General features: G+C 41.0%; 5 protein-coding genes across 7 annotated transcripts in view; 4 read left to right on the forward strand and 1 right to left on the reverse strand.

Annotated features, from left to right (window-relative positions):
* On the forward strand, nt 122–1826 carry LOC104720743 (amino acid transporter ANTL2). The gene has a single exon (XM_010438622.2). It carries the CDS (start codon nt 338–340, stop codon nt 1658–1660), a length of 1323 nt encoding a protein of 440 aa, XP_010436924.1. The 5' UTR covers nt 122–337; the 3' UTR covers nt 1661–1826.
* On the reverse strand, nt 1753–3096 carry LOC104720742 (uncharacterized protein YGR127W-like). Of its 2 annotated transcripts, none has more exons than XM_019232682.1 (5): nt 2975–3095; nt 2719–2902; nt 2397–2603; nt 2128–2319; nt 1753–2038 (listed from the first exon to the last, which is right to left on the reverse strand). In XM_019232682.1, exons 1-5 carry the CDS (start codon nt 3055–3057, stop codon nt 1892–1894), a joined length of 813 nt encoding a protein of 270 aa, XP_019088227.1. In that variant the 5' UTR covers nt 3058–3095; the 3' UTR covers nt 1753–1891. The 2 variants fall into 2 exon arrangements, with proteins under 2 accessions (XP_019088227.1, XP_019088228.1); XM_019232683.1 differs by having other exon boundaries at nt 1892–2021; nt 2975–3096.
* On the forward strand, nt 3188–6386 carry LOC104720740 (probable galacturonosyltransferase 3). Of its 2 annotated transcripts, XM_010438620.2 has the most exons (8): nt 3188–3391; nt 3487–3539; nt 3637–3697; nt 3805–3855; nt 3939–4067; nt 4418–4752; nt 4841–5798; nt 5887–6386. In XM_010438620.2, exons 1-8 carry the CDS (start codon nt 3350–3352, stop codon nt 6160–6162), a joined length of 1905 nt encoding a protein of 634 aa, XP_010436922.1. In that variant the 5' UTR covers nt 3188–3349; the 3' UTR covers nt 6163–6386. The 2 variants fall into 2 exon arrangements, with proteins under 2 accessions (XP_010436922.1, XP_010436923.1); XM_010438621.2 differs by lacking the exons at nt 3188–3391; nt 3487–3539; nt 3637–3697 and having other exon boundaries at nt 3805–3859.
* LOC104720745 lies at nt 6431–8044 on the forward strand. Its single transcript, XM_010438623.2, has 5 exons — nt 6431–6526; nt 6645–7133; nt 7235–7318; nt 7624–7734; nt 7831–8044. The coding sequence occupies exons 2-4, from the start codon at nt 6692–6694 to the stop codon at nt 7707–7709; spliced, it is 612 nt and encodes a 203-aa protein (XP_010436925.1). The 5' UTR covers nt 6431–6526; nt 6645–6691; the 3' UTR covers nt 7710–7734; nt 7831–8044.
* Nucleotides 16404–19386, forward strand: part of LOC104720746 (protein NLP3-like) — a 4901-nt gene continuing 1918 nt past the window's right edge. Inside the window, exons 1-4 of the mRNA XM_010438624.1 lie at nt 16404–17129; nt 17466–17522; nt 17607–18318; nt 18428–18531. Of these exons, the coding sequence (XP_010436926.1) occupies nt 16443–17129; nt 17466–17522; nt 17607–18318; nt 18428–18531 (1560 nt within the window). The 5' untranslated portion in view covers nt 16404–16442. The remainder of the gene's footprint in view (nt 17130–17465; nt 17523–17606; nt 18319–18427; nt 18532–19386) is intronic.

Here is a 19386-nt window from a genome sequence, read left to right on the forward strand (position 1 = left end):
GCCGCCGGGAAGATTAAGTTATGTTTGAAACGGCATCGTTTTCGTTCTAAGGAAGAAAAGAAATGATGGTGAGATGAGAATGGATTGACCATATTATTATATCACTTCATTCCATCTCATCCATAAATAGATCTCTCTCTCTCTCTCTCTCTCTCTCTCTAACCAGGTAGCTCTAATTCGAATACGACGGCGACGGCGACAGCTCAAAGGACTCCAACCTACACGCTATTTATCCAATTATCTTGCTGTCCTCACATTTCTTTGATTGAATATTTCCCAGATTGATTGAGGCAAGAAGAAGAAGAAAGAGTTTGTTCCATCTCATCTCAATTCTCAGATGGGGTTTGAGAACGAAGCTAGCTCCTCCTCTTATACCCTTAAAATACCACCGCCGGCTAGAGAGGACACGCCTCTTCTTGGCAAGGGACCTCCCCTGTCCAGCCAATTCAAGACCTTCGCCAACGTCTTCATCGCTGTCGTCGGCGCTGGTGTTCTTGGTCTTCCTTACGCCTTCAAGCGAACCGGATGGCTCATGGGCGTCCTCCTTCTCGTCTCCGTCTCCGTTTTGACCCATCACTGCATGATGCTCCTTGTCCATACCCGCCGCAAGCTCGACTCTTTCAATGGCGTCTCCAAGTCCTCCTCCTCCAAGATCGGCTCTTTTGGTGACCTTGGATTTGCCGTCTGCGGCTCCTTCGGCAGGATCGTCGTTGACTTATTTATCATCTTATCTCAAGCTGGTTTTTGTGTCGGTTATCTCATCTTCATCGGCACTACTTTAGCCAATCTGTTCGATCCTGATTCCCCCACCAGTCTCAGGCATCAGATTACTAGGCTGGGTTCTGATTTCTTTGGCGTCTCCTCCAAGAGTCTCTACATTTGGGGATGCTTCCCCTTTCAGCTGGGTTTGAATTCCATTAAGACCCTCACTCACTTGGCCCCTCTTAGCATTTTCGCCGACGTTGTTGATCTTGCCGCTATGGGTGTTGTCATTGTTGAGGATTCCATGATTATACTCAAGCAAAGGCCTGACGTGGTTGCCTTTGGCGGTATGTCTCTCTTCTTGTATGGGATGGGCGTCGCTGTCTATTCTTTCGAAGGTGTTGGAATGGTCTTGCCCCTTGAATCCGAGATGAAGGACAAGGACAAGTTTGGCAAAGTCTTGGCACTCGGCATGGGATTCATCTCTCTCATTTACATTGCCTTCGGTTTCCTAGGCTACTTGGCTTTTGGTGAAGACACCATGGACATTATCACGTCAAACTTGGGTGCAGGACTTATTAGCACTGTTGTTCAGCTTGGATTGTGCGTCAACCTCTTCTTCACCTTCCCCTTGATGATGAATCCAGTCTTTGAGATAGTGGAGAGGCGTTTCTCTCGTGGGATGTACTCTGCCTGGCTGAGATGGCTACTCGTCTTGGTAGTGACTCTTGTGGCTCTCTTTGTGCCAAACTTTACTGATTTTTTGTCCTTGGTCGGCAGCAGCACTTGCTGTGTGTTAGGGTTTGTGTTGCCTGCCTTGTTCCATTTATTGGTCTTCAAGGAAGAGATGGGGTGGATGCAATGGAGTTCCGACACAGCGATTGTGGGACTCGGTGTGGCTCTTGCTGTGTCTGGAACTTGGAGTTCCCTCAATGAGATCTTCTCAGTCAAAGTGTAAGCGTGAGAGGATTGGAGAGAGTTTTCTACATACTTGTGTCCAATAAATGTGTAAGTGTGCCATTATGTACTGTATATGGGATTTGTGGTTTTAAAAAGTATTGTGATTGTATTTGTATTCTGTCTGATGCTTGGAATAATAGAGATGAGCTCTTCTGTTTTGTGTTTACATACATACATACACAATATATGTGAGAGCTTTGGGTACTCAATGTTAAGGTTGGCAAGCTGATCAAATGCTCTCGTCGTTTTGTATAATTACAAACTGTTGAGTGTGCTCCTTCCATGAATCACCTTCTTCAAGATGCCTCTCGTAAAAGCATACCTCACTATGGGACTTGATGCTGATCGTGGAGATGCTTCTGGTCCCATAACGCCCCTGTATCCAAGAGTGAGTGAGACTGGAATATGAGTCATAGAAAAGAGTGAAAGCAAATATATACAGACTCTAAAAGAAGAAAAGATTACAGTTGGTCTCTGCATGTCGACGAAGATGGAGCTGAGTTGGTATTCCGTCTCTGGTGTGTAAACGTGAGGCAGCTCGGTGTCTTGGTCCTTGACAGTATTGGTCATCACCTGCTCCACCATGGTCTTCACGGGGAATTCACTGCTACGGTTGTCAGCGAGAAGCTGTTGAAAACCCTCTCTCAGCCTCACACACTGCAGAGACAAAAACAAAGAGGAGGCGCAATAGGGGAGTCTGCAAGATAGAAAATAATAGCAAGAAGAGTTTATACCTTGGGCCAAGGAGAGTCGAGGTTGGCGTTGGAAAGGACATGGATACCCGGAGAGACTTGAGTCACGAGCTTGTGACCATGGAGAGGCCGGTTGGTAATGTAAACCATGGATTTGGACAAGACATGAGCGACTACCAGGTTGAAGCCATTGTAAAGAGCAATTTCATCGTGGATATCCTCGGCAAACTCGGCCGGACTCTTACGGCTCTGTTTGTTCTCATTACCAAAAACAAGAAAACTCCTCCTCTCTCAGTCTCAACATCTCTATCATACAGACAGAAGCAGCATAATAATATATAATATTAGAGTAGGTAGACCAGACCTGCAAGTAACGAAGAGGCAGATCTCCACGGGATTTAGCAGCAGGGAAGGATGAGGCTTCCCTGAAATTGGTGAGGAAAGCGATCCGGCCTTGCCTCGTGCAGCCCAGCCACGTACCGCCGCCAAGCAGGTCTCTTCCTCCCAACGTCTCACCGTCTTCCCACCAACGCAGCGCCTCCGTCGGCCTTGGGCAATATACATAAAACATCAACATCATCATTGAAGCGATATAAGAGGAGGGGTTTTATATTAATCACCTGTTGTGATCTTCATCTCTGTTCAGAAATAGAAGGAAAGGGTAAAGCGGATGCGATTGCCAAAGAAACACTGCTATGCACATTCTCTCTTCTCCACCCAGAACGAACCAACGACAACGACCGACGTGACCATCTCTCTCTGCTTTTTAAAATATATAAAACAACAAAGTCGTCTCTCTTTTTTTGTTCTACTTAAGAAGTGCGTGTGGTTCTTGTTACCACGAAACGGCAGCACGTGCACGTTTCTACAAACCTCCTCCCTCCCGACTAATTTGCTCTTTTTAATAAGAAGAAATCTGCGGCGAGCGATTCTGATTCTTTCTAATTACATTCGCCGGCGGCGATGATGTGGTGATATCTATCCGTCAGATCCAGATGACGTTCTCGAGATGCTTCCTTCATGCCTTCTTATGCCTGGTACCTACTCTTCTCCTAGCTTTTGATTTGTTCTCAGTTCCATATGATTTCAAATTTTGAACTAACAAGAGTGTATCTTGATCAACGATTGGCAGGTATTGCTACATGATGTTCATGTCGGTGGAGCCATTTTTGAGTCACAAGCACCGTAATGGATATTATATCTCTCTCTCCCGGAAGCTCCTCTTTTTTTTGTTTTGGCTACACGTGTTGATTCTCTCTTTTTGTTGCTTCCTTGTGTACAGCCACAGAGAACTTAAAGCTTATCGTCCGCTGCAAGATTGTCGTGGCTGTAATAATCTAGAGGTCTCATTCCTTCCCTAGATTCAGATATCACACTTCTGTGGGGCTCTGTCTATAACTATATAATAGCTTGTGATTGATTTTTTGGGTATCCACTAATATGACTTCAGGATGCGCACGCTTCCTCAGCTGCTGCTCTACACTACGATCCAGATCTCAAAGTAAGTAAGGCTCTTCTTTCTCTTGAATAATTATACTACATATCTATGCTTCCTACTTCTAATAGGTTTTTTGTTATCTCAAGGATCTGAACATAGTTGCCACATACAGTGACCATTATGGCCATATACGGCTTGGTAGGGTGAAAATGGGGGATCTTTCATCTTCTTGGGTTTTGGAGAATCAAGTTACCGGCAAGAAAAAAGGTTCGCAGGTACCAACACATTTCATGTCTGTTTAAGACTTTGTTTCTTGTTTTTATATGATTTGATCATTAGTTCTGTATATCCATCCTATGGACATGAGCTAGAGGAGACAAATTATACTGTGTGAAGTGATTTCTCTCATGAACTTCCTTTGTTCTAACCATGTGTGATCTGATTCTGAGATTCCTCGCAGAGGCTAGAAAGATATTAGACATTTCTTTTCGTTCCCTTGGATTTTATCCTTAAGCTTGCTCATACTCTTCCTTCTCAGGTGATCTGTCAGATAGCCTTCTTTTTGTAACCTCTGTATGCCTTGATTATAGATGACTGGGACTGTAACAAATTCTATATCTTTCAGATTTTACGTCAGGAAAGGAGAGGTCAACGAACTCTGGAGCTGATACTACAACAAAAGGAAACTGACGAGCAGATGCAAGAAGCAGCCATTGAGAAGTCAACCAACTTTGAAAACTCAGTCATTGGGAAATACAGCATATGGAGGAGAGACTATGAGAGTCCAAATGCTGATGCTATCTTGAAGCTTATGAGAGACCAGATCATAATGGCAAAAGCTTATGCAAATATTGCCAAATCAAAAAATGTAACCAATCTGTACGCATTCTTGGTGCAGCAGTATGGAGAAAATCAACGTGTTATAGGAAAAGCAACCTCTGATGCTGACCTTCCTTCAAGGTACTTCTTTACATTCCTCTTGCCAACATAGATTAGTGAGGCAACTTTTATTTGTTGATATTTTTTACATCCCTTTTATATTTGCTAGCGCTCTGGATCAAGCAAAAGCCATGGGCCATGCCCTCTCTTTTGCAAAAGACGAGTTATATGACTGCCATGAACTTGCAAAAAAATTCCGGGCCATGCTTCAATCCACAGAACGCAATGTTGATGGACTGAAGAAAAAGGGCACCTTCTTAATTCAGCTAGCTGCCAAAACCTTTCCCAAGCCATTGCATTGCCTGAGTCTGCAGTTAGCGGCAGACTATTATATCCTAGGTTTCAATAAAGAGGATGCAGTCAAAGAGGATGTCAGTCGAAAGAAGTTTGAAGATCCTTCTCTCTATCACTATGCGATATTTTCGGATAATGTTCTGGCCACATCTGTGGTGGTCAATTCCACTGTTTTGAATGCAAAGGAGCCGCAGAAGCATGTGTTCCATATAGTAACTGACAAATTGAACTTTGCTGCAATGAAGATGTGGTTTCGCATCAGTGCTCCTGCCGATGCGACAATTCAAGTTGAAAACATCAACGATTTTAAGTGGCTGAACTCCTCTTATTGCTCTGTTCTACGGCAGCTTGAATCTGCAAGGCTGAAAGAATACTATTTCAAAGCAAATCATCCTTCATCTATCTCTGCTGGCGCAGACAATCTTAAGTACCGCAACCCAAAGTATCTATCAATGCTGAATCATCTCAGGTTCTACCTTCCAGAGGTTTACCCGAAGCTGGACAAGATTCTGTTTTTAGACGATGATATTGTGGTGCAAAAGGACCTGGCACCTCTATGGGGAGTAGACATGCAAGGAAAAGTGAATGGTGCGGTGGAGACGTGCAAGGAGAGCTTCCACAGATTTGACAAGTACCTCAACTTCTCAAATCCAAAGATCTCAGAGAATTTCGACGCAGGTGCTTGCGGGTGGGCATTTGGGATGAATATGTTTGACCTGAAAGAGTGGAGGAAACGGAACATTACAGGGATATATCACTATTGGCAAGACATGGTAAGGCATTTTTTCATGATTGAAATTTGAAGAGACATTTTGCTGTGTGTGTCTATAATAATAATATCTTGTGGGGTGTGTGATTCAGAATGAAGACAGAACACTGTGGAAGCTGGGTTCGTTGCCACCGGGGCTGATAACATTTTACAACCTGACATATGCAATGGAGAGGAGCTGGCACGTACTGGGGCTGGGATATGACCCGGCGCTGAACCAAACAGCAATAGAGAATGCAGCGGTAGTGCATTACAATGGGAACTATAAGCCATGGCTGGGTTTGGCATTTGCCAAGTACAAAGCATACTGGTCCAAGTATGTCGAGTATGATAATCCATATCTCCGTCGCTGCAACATCAACGAATGAATGAAGAGAGAGGAGGTAGATGAAGCACAGGGGGGAAGTAAAATTGTTTTCAGTATACCAACCATAGCAAGGCAAGGAACCAACAGAGAGGGATGATTATTACTGTTAGTATGAAATATACATTACTAACTCTTGTTTTTTTTTTTTTTTGGTTTTAGCAACTTATTTAACCATAAAATCATATTTCACCGACCCAAATAAAAAAGCTCATCTTGAACATGAAATGGGCCTAATATGTATCATTTTCTTCACATTAATGGGCCTTATATTGGCCCATCATTGCTCTCCTCTTAAAAGAAAAGAGAAGAAAACGCAACGGGCACGCTCATCAGAGCATCGATCCGTCGCCATCTCCATTCTCCAGGTAAAATTCCCTCCGATTCTTCTTCATTCATCATGAAGTTTCCAAATTTTTCAAATCCTAGTCTGGGTTTGTGCGCTCGAATGAATCGCTGTCCTTATTTAGCTTCTTGCTTTTACAGTAATAAGGAGTAGTAGTTAGTTAGTTAGTTAGGAGGTCTTCATCGATATGGAACCTTGCGATTCTGCAATTCCCGATTCCGACGGCGGAGCAAAGACTCCATCAAAAGATTCACAAAGCAAGAACACACCCGTCCAACAAGATTCGATATCACTTGGGGTAAAGAAACCTCCGACGAACTCTCCTGTGAATCCATTATCTCCGGCCACTAATGTTGCAAGCGGGCGACTTGTATATGTCCGCAGAAGAGTCGAGGTTGACACTTCCAAAGCTGCTGCTAGCACAGCTCCGCCTAAGGAACCACCAACCGTGGCTGTGGCTGTGGCTGTGGCAGCTTCGCCTAAGGAACCACCAACCGTGGCTGTGGCTGTGGCCAGCTCTTCCCCTCAGGGACCGCCCAGCCATAGGTTAGACTGGGAAGAGCGTTACGATCATCTTCAAACGCTTCTTAATAAGCTTAATGAATCTGATCGCAACGATCATGTACAGAGTAAGCTCCTCTTTCACCATTCTTTTTCTATAATTAAGTTAGATAAGATAGATAGATATGTCACTCTAATTCGGATCACTTTTCTATGTTTATACTGTCAGTGCTTTGGTCACTTCCCTCCTCCGAGCTTAGCAAGCATGCTGTTGAGTTGGAAAAGAGGTCTATTCAATTCTCTCTCGAGGAAGGTACTCGTTCTCTCTCTTTCCTACCAACATCAAATGAGACCTGATAGAAAGAAAGGGTACTGTTTGGCTCAGAATCAGATTAAGGTTGGTGTGAAAACTATAGACTACATTAGTCACAGCATATATAGACCAGCTGATTGAAAAGTAAGATAGCCTTTGTTTGTGATATGAAAAGTGAATATGTATGTAACCGTACCCATTATTTACAGTAGAGTTTTGTGCTAGGCTTTAGGCTTATAGGTTTGTAACGGTATGTCATAAGAAAGTATTTTGCTATAAAGAATGTGTTGGTGGTCCTGGTGCAGCGAGAGAGATGCAGCGTGTAGCGGCTTTAAACGTGTTAGGACGGTCTGTGCACAGTCTAAAAACTTCATCAAATGACAGAGAATAGTAAGAGACAAATTAAAATGGGAAGCGTAAGTGTTGTTTGTTAACCGTAGACCGTACTGTAATCATTTTTGTGCTGTTAGACTGATGATAAAGTATGATGTTGTGATTACTTACTTTTCCAGAAGGCAAGAGCGCACTGATGTGGATGAACACAAAAGCGAAGAAAGGGCAATTAATAATGAGGGCGAAGAGGCATTGCTACAGTAGTTGTGATAGATTTTGTCGGGTGAGCCTATCTTTTAATTTGTCCCCTCCGTAAGAGGAATTCATTATCTGGAATGTACAACAAAAAAATCATGTATGCATAATAAAAATACCATGTAAGAGATGATCTAAGCCCCACGAGTTAGGGGGGGGGGGGATTTCAATATTCCTCAAAAACTCTGAGACAACTGTGGCACGTCACCTTGGGTATTATGATAAGAAGATCCCATTGTAATTGTATCTCTAATCTCTACTACATACAACCGAATACTACCAAGTCCATGCATCTTATATATTATATATATATATATCCCTTATATATAGGAGATATGAAGAGATTGGGTTTTAAATTGATGATACAGAGAGAGAGGGAGAGAGTCAACAAGTTTGGCAATTTATCAACAACAAATTATATAGGAGAGAGGAGAGGAGAGGCTATTTGACATTTCTGGTCTGTAAGAGAGGAGCATTGGATGTCCATCCCTTTTAATTAATTTACTACTAGTAATTGTATATTGAATGATCCACTACTAAATACACTAATAACATAACAACAGCAACAACAACAACAACAAAAAAACAAAGTAATGTATACATTTACAATACGTGGACGATTATGATTAGGTTGTTGACTTCAGCTGTTTCCGTTTAATTTATTAAAGAGCTTCATGATGTCATCCAAATACACATACTGTACTGTATTATTTTCGGTATAATTTAATCAATTAATAAACACTTTGCTGTGCATCATTTATATATGTATCGGTGGCTATTCCATAATTAGTTTCCCTCTTTTTGTTAAAAGAAGCTAACTTATCCCAACGTAATTTTCAGTATATTGCGGTTAAGTCTGCGTATTTGTGGTGGTGAGTTAATTAATGGATGGCATGGCACACCACATACAGTACATATCTCATTATAAATATTTGGAATACGATTTTTTGTTATGAAGCATAACATAAATAGATCTTCTTCATTCAGATATGCTGTTTTGTTTATTAGGATTCCCTTAGCCTCATTGAAGTTTACTACTAATATATGGAGTATTAGTTATAGAAAAATGCAGGTTGCAAGTTTGTGTAAAGAACAAAAGATCAAATAAGAATAATTCTCTTATTATTAGCTCTAGAAAAAATCTCTCAAAACTAAAGCTCTCTCACAATTGTTCTCTCTCAAACTCTTAATCTCTATATGTTAATGTCATAGCTCGACATACATATATATAACAAAGACAATCCTAGTCCTACTAGGAAAACACCAAATAGAGTTTGATCCTTATTCATTCACTAATCATAACTCGATTAGGAATGCTCTGCCTTTTCCTTCTTTAAGTCCTTCTCAAGCTTAAACCAACATTCTCCCCTTTAAGCTTGACTTCTCTCTTCACAACACTAACTCCAATAAGGTCTCTCATTTCTTCGAACTTAATCCTTCCAAGAGCTTTAGTCAATATGTCAGCTTTCTGCTCGCTTCCTGGAACATGTTCTACCTCGATCAATCCACTCTCGACACATTCTCTTATAAAATGGAACCGCCTATGTATGTGTTTACTGCGGCCATGAAACACAGGATTCCTTGTTAATGCAATTGCAGACTGATTGTCGAGACGTATTGTAACCTTCTCACATGGAGCTCCGGTAACTTCACTAAGCAGTTCTTGTAACGAAATGGCCTGTTTTGCCGCCTCTGTTCCAGCCATAAATTCAGCCTCACAAGAAGATAAGGCTATGACTTCTTGCTTCTGTGAACACCAAGTTATCGGACTTTCTCCTAAGTAAAATATATGTCCAGAAGTGCTCTTGCCATCATCTGGATCGACATTGTGACTACTGTCACTATATCCTATCAGCTTCGGTATCTTTGTTCTCCCAAATGTTAAACCGTGTTCTGTAGTTCCCTTTAAGTACCTCAAACATTGTTTCATAGCTGCTCCATGAGATTCTCTAGGACTCTGCATATATCTACTTAGAACTCCAACACAAAAGGATAAATCAGGTCGCGTATGGAGCAAGTAGCGAAGACATCCCACGTTTTTCCTGTATATTGTTGCATCAATCTCTTTCTCATTCTCTGCTTTAGACAACTTTAGTCCAACCTCCATCGGTGTATGTACCAGATTGCAGTCTCGCATCCCTGCTTCTTCAAGAATCTTTTGAGCATAACGAGTTTGATTCAAGGTTATGCCTCCTTGATGTTGTAGTACCTCGATTCCCAAGTAATATGTTAGCATGCCTAAATCACTCATTTCAAACTTTGAAGACATCTCTCTCTTGAAATCGTTAATAATCTTCAAATTTGTGCCTGTCACAAATAAATCATCAACATACACCCCAATGACTAGCAAGTGCTCACCAACTTCTTTGCGATATACAGATGGTTCCTTCGAACACTTAACAAATCTTAAGCCCAGCAAAATTGTGTTCAACTTGTTGTTCCATGCTCTAGGTGCTTGACGCAAGCCATAAAGCGCTTTGTTTAACTTGTATACCTTCTCTTCACTTCCAGTCTTTAGAAAACCTTCTGGCTGTGAAACATAAACTGTTTCTTTGAGCTCACCATGCAAAAAGGCAGTTTTAACATCAAGATGATGTATCTCCCATCCATATGCTGCTGCAAGATCAATAAGCAATCTAATTGTTTCAATTCTTGCCACTGGAGCAAAAGCCTCCTCAAAGTCAACTCCATATTGTTGCACATATCCCTTTGCAACAAGTCTAGATTTGTGCTTGTTGATACTTCCATCTGAGTTTTTCTTGAGTTTAAACACCCATTTAAGCCCGATTGGTTTTGCTCCTATAGGCAAATCAACAAGATCCCATGTTTTCAATCTTTCAATCGAGCCAACTTCTTCTTTGCAAGCGTGTATCCATTCTTTTGAGTCCTTTGCTTCTTGAAAGTTTCTTGATTCATTGTTCAATACTAAAAGTAGCATTTCTCCTTCTTCTTCAGCTAGCAGAACGTAATCCTCAAGATATTTTGGAACATGTCTTTCTCTCTGGGATCTTTTTAACATAACGGGAGATAATCTTTCAGGTGTCCAATTATTCTCGTTTTGTTCGTCCATCTCTTCATTGTCAACTCTGTCTTCACTAATCTCTGATACTCCTCTGTTTTCACCAACTTGTTCTATCTCTGATTCCTGAACATCCTCTTGAAGTCCGTTATTTCCAAACCCATCAATCATAATCTTAAAGCTTTCATTATTATTTCTTATAGTATCGACACCATTCCAGTCCCATCCTTTTGTTTCATCAAAAATAACATCCCTACTAACACTGATCTTCTTTGTGAGAGGGTCAAACAATCGATAGGCCTTCGATCCAGGTTCTGTTCCTAGGTGAACAAGGATGCGACTTCTGTCATCAAGCTTCCTAAGATGTGGTGAATCAACCTTTGCATAACCGATGCATCCGAAGACACGAATGTGATCAACATTTGGCTTCTTCCCTCTAAACAGTTCATACGGTGTTTGATCCTTAAGAGACCGTGTTGCTACTCTGTTTAAGACATAGGTTGAATGTCTTACAGCCTCTCCCCACATGTAGTTAGGCATGTACATGTGTTTCAAAATACTTCTTGCCATCTCCATTAGTGTTCTGTTTCTCCTTTCAACTACACCGTTTTGCTGTGGTGTATAAGGTGCTGTGAGATGTCTTTGAATGCCATTCTCCTCACAAAAACTTCTAAACTCATTTGATAAAAACTCTCCCCCTCTATCTGTTCTCAAAGTTTGTATTTTGCTCTCTGTCTCCTTTTCTATCATTGCTTTGAAGCTTTTAAATTTCCCAAAAGCTTCTCCTTTCTCGTGTAACAGGATCGTCCACATGTATCGGGAGAAGTCGTCTATAAGGACAAAAACATATCGTTTTCCAGCACTCGTACTTGGTGTAATAGGACCACATAGGTCACCGTGTATATGCTCAAGCTTCTTCGTTGCTCGATATGATGTTGCCTGTGGAAAAACTTGTCTCGTTTGTTTACCAAGCAAACACGAACTACAGAGTTCTTTTTCAAGTGTAGACCTTGGGGCTCCATGAACAATCTTCTTCTCAATCATAGTATTCAATGTTTCAAAGTTCACATGACCCATCCGTGCATGCCACTTTCCTGCATTACTTATTTCTGTTAAGTAGAGGCATGTATTATCTTTCAATCCCATTCGAACCTTGTAAAGTCTGTTTGGTGATCTCTCTGCTTTCACAAGAAGTTTTCCTTCACGATCTCTCATAGTTAAGTGTCCGTTCCTTAATCGAATGTCACATCCAGCTTCTGTTGCCTGACCAAGACTGACTATATTACTTTTCAATCCTGGAATATAGTAGACATCAATCATCTTTCTTGGCTTTCCATTCAGATCAACAAAGGCTATCGTGCCTTTTCCTTTAATATCAATACGAGAGTCATCTCCAAATCTAACTTTTCCTGTGACTGTCAGATCGAGTGTGTCAAAGTATCTTCTATCTCCAGTCATGTGGTTGCTAGCCCCATTGTCAAGATACCAAATATTGTCTCCTCCTGTGTTTGTTTCGAATTGACTAGGTACACATTGTTTTTCATTCAGAAATACAACCTCATGTAGCATAAGTTCGTCTGCAGTTTCCGTATCCTTCTCCACTTCTTGAGTTTCCTGCAATTTCAACAAACGATCTGGACAACTGCTTGCATAATGCCCCATCTTGTCACATCTGAAACATGTAACCTGCGAGGGATCTCTTCCTCCATTACGTCCACGTCCTCTTCCTCGATAGGAGAACCTTCCTCCTCTGCCTCTTCCTCTGTAGCTTTCGTTGTACTCATGTTGATGTTGATTAGAATATCTTGCTTGCGTATCAACATTAGAGACAGTATTAGCATACATTAACTTGTTCTGTTCTTCTTGTGGTTCTTCATCTTCGAATATTCTTTCTTCGTAGGCTTTAAGTCGGCCTACAATTTCTACAAAGCTTGTTGTGTTTAAGTCTAGTATTTGCTCTAAAGATGCTACAATATGAATGTATTTCTTCCGAGGAAGAGTTTTAAGAAACTTCTTGACTAGCTTGGATTCTTCGATTATTGTCCCTAGTGCAGCTGATTTTGAGGAGAGTTCGGATATTCTCCCAGAAAACATTAGAGACAGTATTAGCATACATTAACTTGTTCTGTTCTTCTTGTGGTTCTTCATCTTCGAATATTCTTTCTTTGTAGGCTTTAAGTCGGCCTACAATTTCTACAAAGCTTGTTGTGTTTAAGTCTAGTACTTGCTCTAAAGATGCTACAATATGAATGTATTTCTTCCGAGGAAGAGTTTTAAGAAACTTCTTGACTAGCTTGGATTCTTCGATTATTGTCCCTAGTGCAGCTGATTTTGAGGAGAGTTCGGATATTCTCCCAGAAAACATTAGAGACAGTATTAGCATACATTAACTTGTTCTGTTCTTCTTGTGGTTCTTCATCTTCGAATATTCTTTCTTTGTAGGCTTTAAGTCGGCCTACAATTTCTACAAAGCTTGTTGTGTTTAAGTCTAGTACTTGCTCTAAAGATGCTACAATATGAATGTATTTCTTCCGAGGAAGAGTTTTAAGAAACTTCTTGACTAGCTTGGATTCTTCGATTATTGTCCCTAGTGCAGCTGATTTTGAGGAGAGTTCGGATATTCTCCCAGAAAACTCATCAATACTCTCTGTATCTTTCATCTTCAGTCGATCAAAATCAGTCATCAGTGTTTGTAGTCTAGCCTCACGAACTCTCTCAGCTCCTACATGTCTATTTTTGATTGCTAACCATATCTTTTTAGCTGTGTCGAGCTCTCCTAACTGCAAGATGAGTGCCTCTGGGATAGATTGAAACAGTAATGCAATAGCCATGTCATTCTTTTCTTCATCTATAGTTTCTGCATCAATTGTCTCCCAAACTTTGTTGACCCTGAGCACAAATTTCATCTTCAGTGCCCAAACTGTGTAGTTTGTGGTTGTTAGCATTGGACATGTGATGGAGGAAGATCCTCCTCCCTCTGTTGGTTTGTTGATCACAATAGCACTTTCTCCTTCGGTCATTGTTTAGCTCTGATACCAAATATAGAAAAATGCAGGTTGCAGGTTTGTGTAAAGAACAAAAGATCAAATAAGAATAACTCTCTTATTATTAGCTCTAGAAAAAATCTCTCAAAACTAAAACTCTCTCACAATTGTTCTCTCTCAAACTCTTAATCTCTATATGTTAATGTCATAGCTCGACATACATATATATAACAAAGACAATCCTAGTCCTACTAGGAAAACACCAAATAGAGTTTGATCCTTATTCATTCACTAATCATAACTCGATTAGGAATGCTCTGCCTTTTCCTTCTTTAAGTCCTTCTCAAGCTTAAACCAACATTAGTTAAATAACCATATGTAATGTGTAATATTAATGAGATTAAAGAAGTGAGATTCTGACAGGTTGCTGATGTCATATAGAGAAAGATTCGGACAGATCCATCATTGATTTCTCAACCCAGCCCTTACTATATATTTATAGGACTAGTTTAATGGTTTGAGATAGAAATACAACTCTGCTTCTTTTTTTCTTTTCTTTCTTTTGTGTGTGTGTGTGTGTGCAAGGCACGTAAACGAGACGTCGAGACGAGAATGGCAATAAAAAGAAGAAGGATAATTAGACACTATCTTTAGACTAATAAATCCCATATATGAGATTCAGTCTTTAACAAACTATGTGATATATAAAATATTGTGTGCGCAGTTTTAAAAATAAAAAGAAAGGGATCAGAGTGGAGTTTAGATTCACTTTAGACGGCGTAACTAGCAAAAGCTATAACTAAAAGGGAAACAATATTCTTAATTTTTATGCAAGGAGGTAGAGCTAGGTAACTCTTCTAAGAGATACAAGAAGCAAATATCGTTCAGTTTTTGAGGTCACGGAATTTTAGTTTGGCAAATGGGTGGTCAAACTATTCTACGGGTTATCAATATGTCTCCTCAAAAGCAACATTTTAAAGGCTTTGCTACTAATTTTTCTAACATATACATAGTCTCTAAACTCTAATATATATGAGCGTGTTACCCATTAGTTCCAATCACACGTATGACGATTAGGGTTGATGATATGCTAAACCATTTCTGATGAATATATATATATATATATATATATATATATATATTGCGAAGCTTGGCATGGACGGGCTTTGGCTTCCCGTAATCCTCAAGAGTCATCACACTAGTAATTTTGATAACGCAAACTAATAAGTGACCTCTCTCTTTTTTCTCTTTATCTACTGTTTTTTGCTTCGTTTACCACCTGCCTTCATCTCATTGGCTTCCCTTTAAACAATTCTTAGCTCTTTAATTTCTTTTATCTTTTTTTTTTCTCTAGTTTTAAACTATAGAACAAAAGAAACTAGATAGAACGGCAAAATAATCGTATCATCAGATTTGAAAGGTCATATATGTTGTTAATTAAGACCGGTTAATTCTTCAAAAAAAAAATTACAATCGTGTTTCTCGGAAAATAAACAATAATGATGCCATTTTTTTATTTATTAGTATGATGTAATTAAACAAATGAGACGAATTAAAAACACAAAATAATGCGAAAAAGAATTAAGCATATATATACAAATTCCACCACACGATTTGCTCGCTTATATCATTATGACATGTCCCTTTTGGAATCTTTCATGGAATCAATCACCTTGATTAGTGATTAGTTGAGCGTCTTTATTAAATCATATCTCGGAACCCTAGCTTTTACATCAGAAAAAAAAAAAACATTATAATGAGAAGTAGTAAGTAAGTACATCGACTGAAGAAGTGACTTTTGCTAGCTAATTTGGTACCCACAATCAAAATAACTTGGATTTGCCTAGTTCAGCATTGGACCACCTAAACCCTCGGAGATTCAGGAACAAAAAAAGTATAAGATATACAGTACATATATATTGATCACGGTGATCTGATTACAAAATATTTGACAATTTTATGGTGTGGACCCTTCAAAAAGATTCTGCACGCTCACGACCAAAGATTCCTTCCATCTTCAGTTCTTCTGCCTCTCTAGCCAAGCTGGATCCAGTTGTTGTTGTTTTTGATTCTTCAAGAATACGAGTAATTATTATTATTATATCCTTTAATTCTTTCTTGCTGCTTCATCATCATCTCGCTCTCACACATTACCATTAATTACATGTTTCTCTCACATTTTTTGTGTTTCTTTTTTTCTTTTGATTATCTTTGATACATATATAAATACTAATACTTGTAACTGCAGGATGGATCGGATTAGTAAGATTCAGATGATGATGAGATGAGGTCGGCGCCAAAAATTCATCAAACATTATAATAAATTAAGATACAAGGGGTTTGACCTTTTTGAGCAATTGGTTTTTTTTTTTGTTTATTTAGCTGTCTGACTTATCCCATTTTGGCAGCTCTCTCTCTCTCTTTAGCTATTTGCTTTTCTTTTTAATTTCTTTAAAGTTTTAAAAGAGAGTCGTTGGCGTTTGATATTGAACAACAAAGGAAAAGAAGGAGAGAGCGTTATATATCAAACCACATGCTTGCATCATCTCTCTTTCTCTATATTAATTTTATTTATTTTGTCTCAGTTTGGTTCATCAAATATCCCTCATTGTCTTTGTCTAACACCCATCCGGCTCTCATGGAAGAAAGCAACAACTCGGGCGTGGTGGACTTCCCTAAAAACTTTATGGACGAGCTCTTGTGGGAGGAGTGGTGGGACAAAGAGAATGGGGTAGCATCATCATCAAGGCTGAAGGAGAGAGTGACTTGCGCCATGAGGCACCTGCAAGAGGTGATGGGAGAAAGGGAGTTGCTGATCCAGCTGTGGGTGCCTGTAGAGAGAAGGAGCGGAAGAGTGCTGAGCACGGAGGAGCAGCCTTACTCTCTCAACCCCTTCTCCCAGAGCCAGAGCCTGGCCCTCTACAGAGACGCCTCAGCCGGCTACAGCTTCGCAGCAGAGGTTGGGTCGGACCAGCTGATGGGGTTGCCTGGGCGCGTGTTCTTGAGGAGGATGCCTGAGTGGACACCGGACGTTCGCTTCTTCAGGAGCGAGGAGTACCCTCGCATAGGATACGCCCGTAGGTACCAGGTTCGAGCCTCCCTCGCTGTACCACTATTCCAAGGAGCGTCGGGGAACTGCGTGGCCGTCATGGAAATGGTCACCACTCGCCGCAACTTGGAGTATGCCTCCCAAATTCACACCATCTGCCATGCCCTTGAGGTCATTATGAATTTAACCTAACTGTTGATATATAGATGTATAAGATTAAGTCATTAAACTGATGAATTTGATGGAGTACTCTATATATATTCTGATAAAAGAAGTCAAGTCTGATTGAGTCTAATTTATTCCATCTAAAAGTAAATATATTCTTGTCACTGCACTGTTGGAACACTGCTCAGCATTGACTCGCTCCCATGTCTTTGCATTATTATTATTTTGGTTGACGTAAGCAACCTTTGAAGAGCTTCAATGGTTAACATTCGATGCGTACGTTACTATTATATAAACAAGACTAAATTAGAGTCACAAATCTGATAAATATATTTCTCCCAGGCCTTTGATCTCCGGACTTCACAAACCTCCTCCATCATTCCTGCAGCCTCTCTCAAGGTCAGTTCTTCAAGTCCCTTTCCCTAATTCACTTGCACATTCTCTACATAGAATAATCTCTCAGTGGTGTCCTTTTCCCATCAGCCCCACGCAGACGACGACCTTCACACAGAGGTGGCCTCGATTCTCCAAGGCATCTGCAGTTGGAACGGACTCTCTCTAGCCATCACGTGGGGGCACCAAGACTCATCCACCCTTTCAGCTCTAATCTCCGCCTGTTACGCCGCTGACCAAAACAGCCGCTGCTTCCTGGCCGCCTGTTCAGAGCACCATCTACTCGGCGGCCAAGGAATCGCTGGAAGAGCTTTTGCTACCAAGAAACAGTGTTTCGTAACAGATGTGGCCATCTTCAGCAAGTGGAGCTACCCTCTCTCCCATTACGCCAAGATGTTGGACCTCCACGCTGCTCTCGCCGTGCCTCTCCTGACCAGACGCAACCGCACCGTCCAATTTGTTCTCGAGTTCTTCTTCCCCAGGGACTGTCTTGACATCCAAACTCAGAGGCTGACCCTCGTCTCCCAACTCAACCAACGCTTCCAGAGCTCACCACATCTGATGGTAGACGACCAACTTGCAGAAGACGTGAGGGACACAGCCACGCCCCTCACAGATCACTCTAGCCGATCAGCACAAGAGGAGGCTACGGATCCCAAGGGCAAGTCGCTTTCATTTTCTTCTTCTTCTTCCTCCTTGGAGAGCCGGAAACGCAAGACAAGGGCTGAAAACGATATCACTTTGGAGACGCTCAAACAACACTTTGCTGGCAGCCTTAAAGACGCTGCTAAAAATATTGGGGGTAGATATACAGACAGATACATACTCCTTAATTAATTAATTTGGATAGAGATATATATATATATACAGATGATGATGATGAATGATGATGATTGCATTACATTTTGCAGTATGTCCGACGACCTTGAAGAGGATCTGCAGACAGCACGGAATCTCAAGGTGGCCATCGAGGAAGATCAAGAAAGTTGGACATTCTCTTCGAAAACTGCAGGTGGTGATGGACTCTGTTGAAGGAGTTCAAGGCTCTCTCCATCTCGCCTCCTTCTACTCAAGTTTCCCTCAACTTCAATCTTCTTCTTTTCCTTTGATCAATCCAAACCAAACTGTCCATGTGCCTCCTCCTAAGTCGCCACCTTCGTTATCTGGTAGCCATAGCTCGTCAGGTTCAAGTACTTGTTGCTCCTCCGAAGAGCAACAACTTAGTGGCTTTCAAAAACCAGCTCTCAGCCATCCACAGCTACTTACTCTAAGCAGCCTGCAAGAGGACCAGAGGCCAGCTCGTGTTACCTCATCCTTACCCCCATTGCCATCCGCAACAGCTTCGAGGAAAGCAAAGGACGGGATGAAAGTGAAGGCTATGTTTAGGGATTCCATGCTGAGGATGTGCCTGCAGCCCCACTCGCGTCTCACAGACCNCTTCTTCTTCTTCCTCCTTGGAGAGCCGGAAACGCAAGACAAGGGCTGAAAACGATATCACTTTGGAGACGCTCAAACAACACTTTGCTGGCAGCCTTAAAGACGCTGCTAAAAATATTGGGGGTAGATATACAGACAGATACATACTCCTTAATTAATTAATTTGGATAGAGATATATATATATATACAGATGATGATGATGAATGATGATGATTGCATTACATTTTGCAGTATGTCCGACGACCTTGAAGAGGATCTGCAGACAGCACGGAATCTCAAGGTGGCCATCGAGGAAGATCAAGAAAGTTGGACATTCTCTTCGAAAACTGCAGGTGGTGATGGACTCTGTTGAAGGAGTTCAAGGCTCTCTCCATCTCGCCTCCTTCTACTCAAGTTTCCCTCAACTTCAATCTTCTTCTTTTCCTTTGATCA

This window comes from Camelina sativa, chromosome 11 (assembly GCF_000633955.1).
Source record: "Camelina sativa cultivar DH55 chromosome 11, Cs, whole genome shotgun sequence".
NCBI classification, from domain to species: domain Eukaryota; kingdom Viridiplantae; phylum Streptophyta; class Magnoliopsida; order Brassicales; family Brassicaceae; genus Camelina; species Camelina sativa.

Coding starts and splice junctions, on each gene's coding strand:
- LOC104720743 (XM_010438622.2), top strand. CDS start 338: ATGGGGTTTGAGAACGAAGCTAGCTCCTCCTCTTATACCCTTAAAATA.
- LOC104720742 (XM_019232682.1), bottom strand. CDS start 3,057: ATGTGCATAGCAGTGTTTCTTTGGCAATCGCATCCGCTTTACCCTTTC. Junction 2,604..2,718: donor TGCCTCTTCGTTACTTGCAG/GTCTGGTCTACC, acceptor GAGAACAAACAG/AGCCGTAAGAGTCCGGCCGA. Junction 2,320..2,396: donor TCGACTCTCCTTGGCCCAAG/GTATAAACTCTT, acceptor TTGTCTCTGCAG/TGTGTGAGGCTGAGAGAGGG.
- LOC104720740 (XM_010438620.2), top strand. CDS start 3,350: ATGACGTTCTCGAGATGCTTCCTTCATGCCTTCTTATGCCTG. Junction 3,540..3,636: donor ATTTTTGAGTCACAAGCACC/GTAATGGATATT, acceptor CCTTGTGTACAG/CCACAGAGAACTTAAAGCTT. Junction 3,856..3,938: donor ACTACGATCCAGATCTCAAA/GTAAGTAAGGCT, acceptor TGTTATCTCAAG/GATCTGAACATAGTTGCCAC.
- LOC104720745 (XM_010438623.2), top strand. CDS start 6,692: ATGGAACCTTGCGATTCTGCAATTCCCGATTCCGACGGCGGAGCAAAG. Junction 7,134..7,234: donor TCGCAACGATCATGTACAGA/GTAAGCTCCTCT, acceptor TTATACTGTCAG/TGCTTTGGTCACTTCCCTCC. Junction 7,319..7,623: donor TCAATTCTCTCTCGAGGAAG/GTACTCGTTCTC, acceptor GTCCTGGTGCAG/CGAGAGAGATGCAGCGTGTA.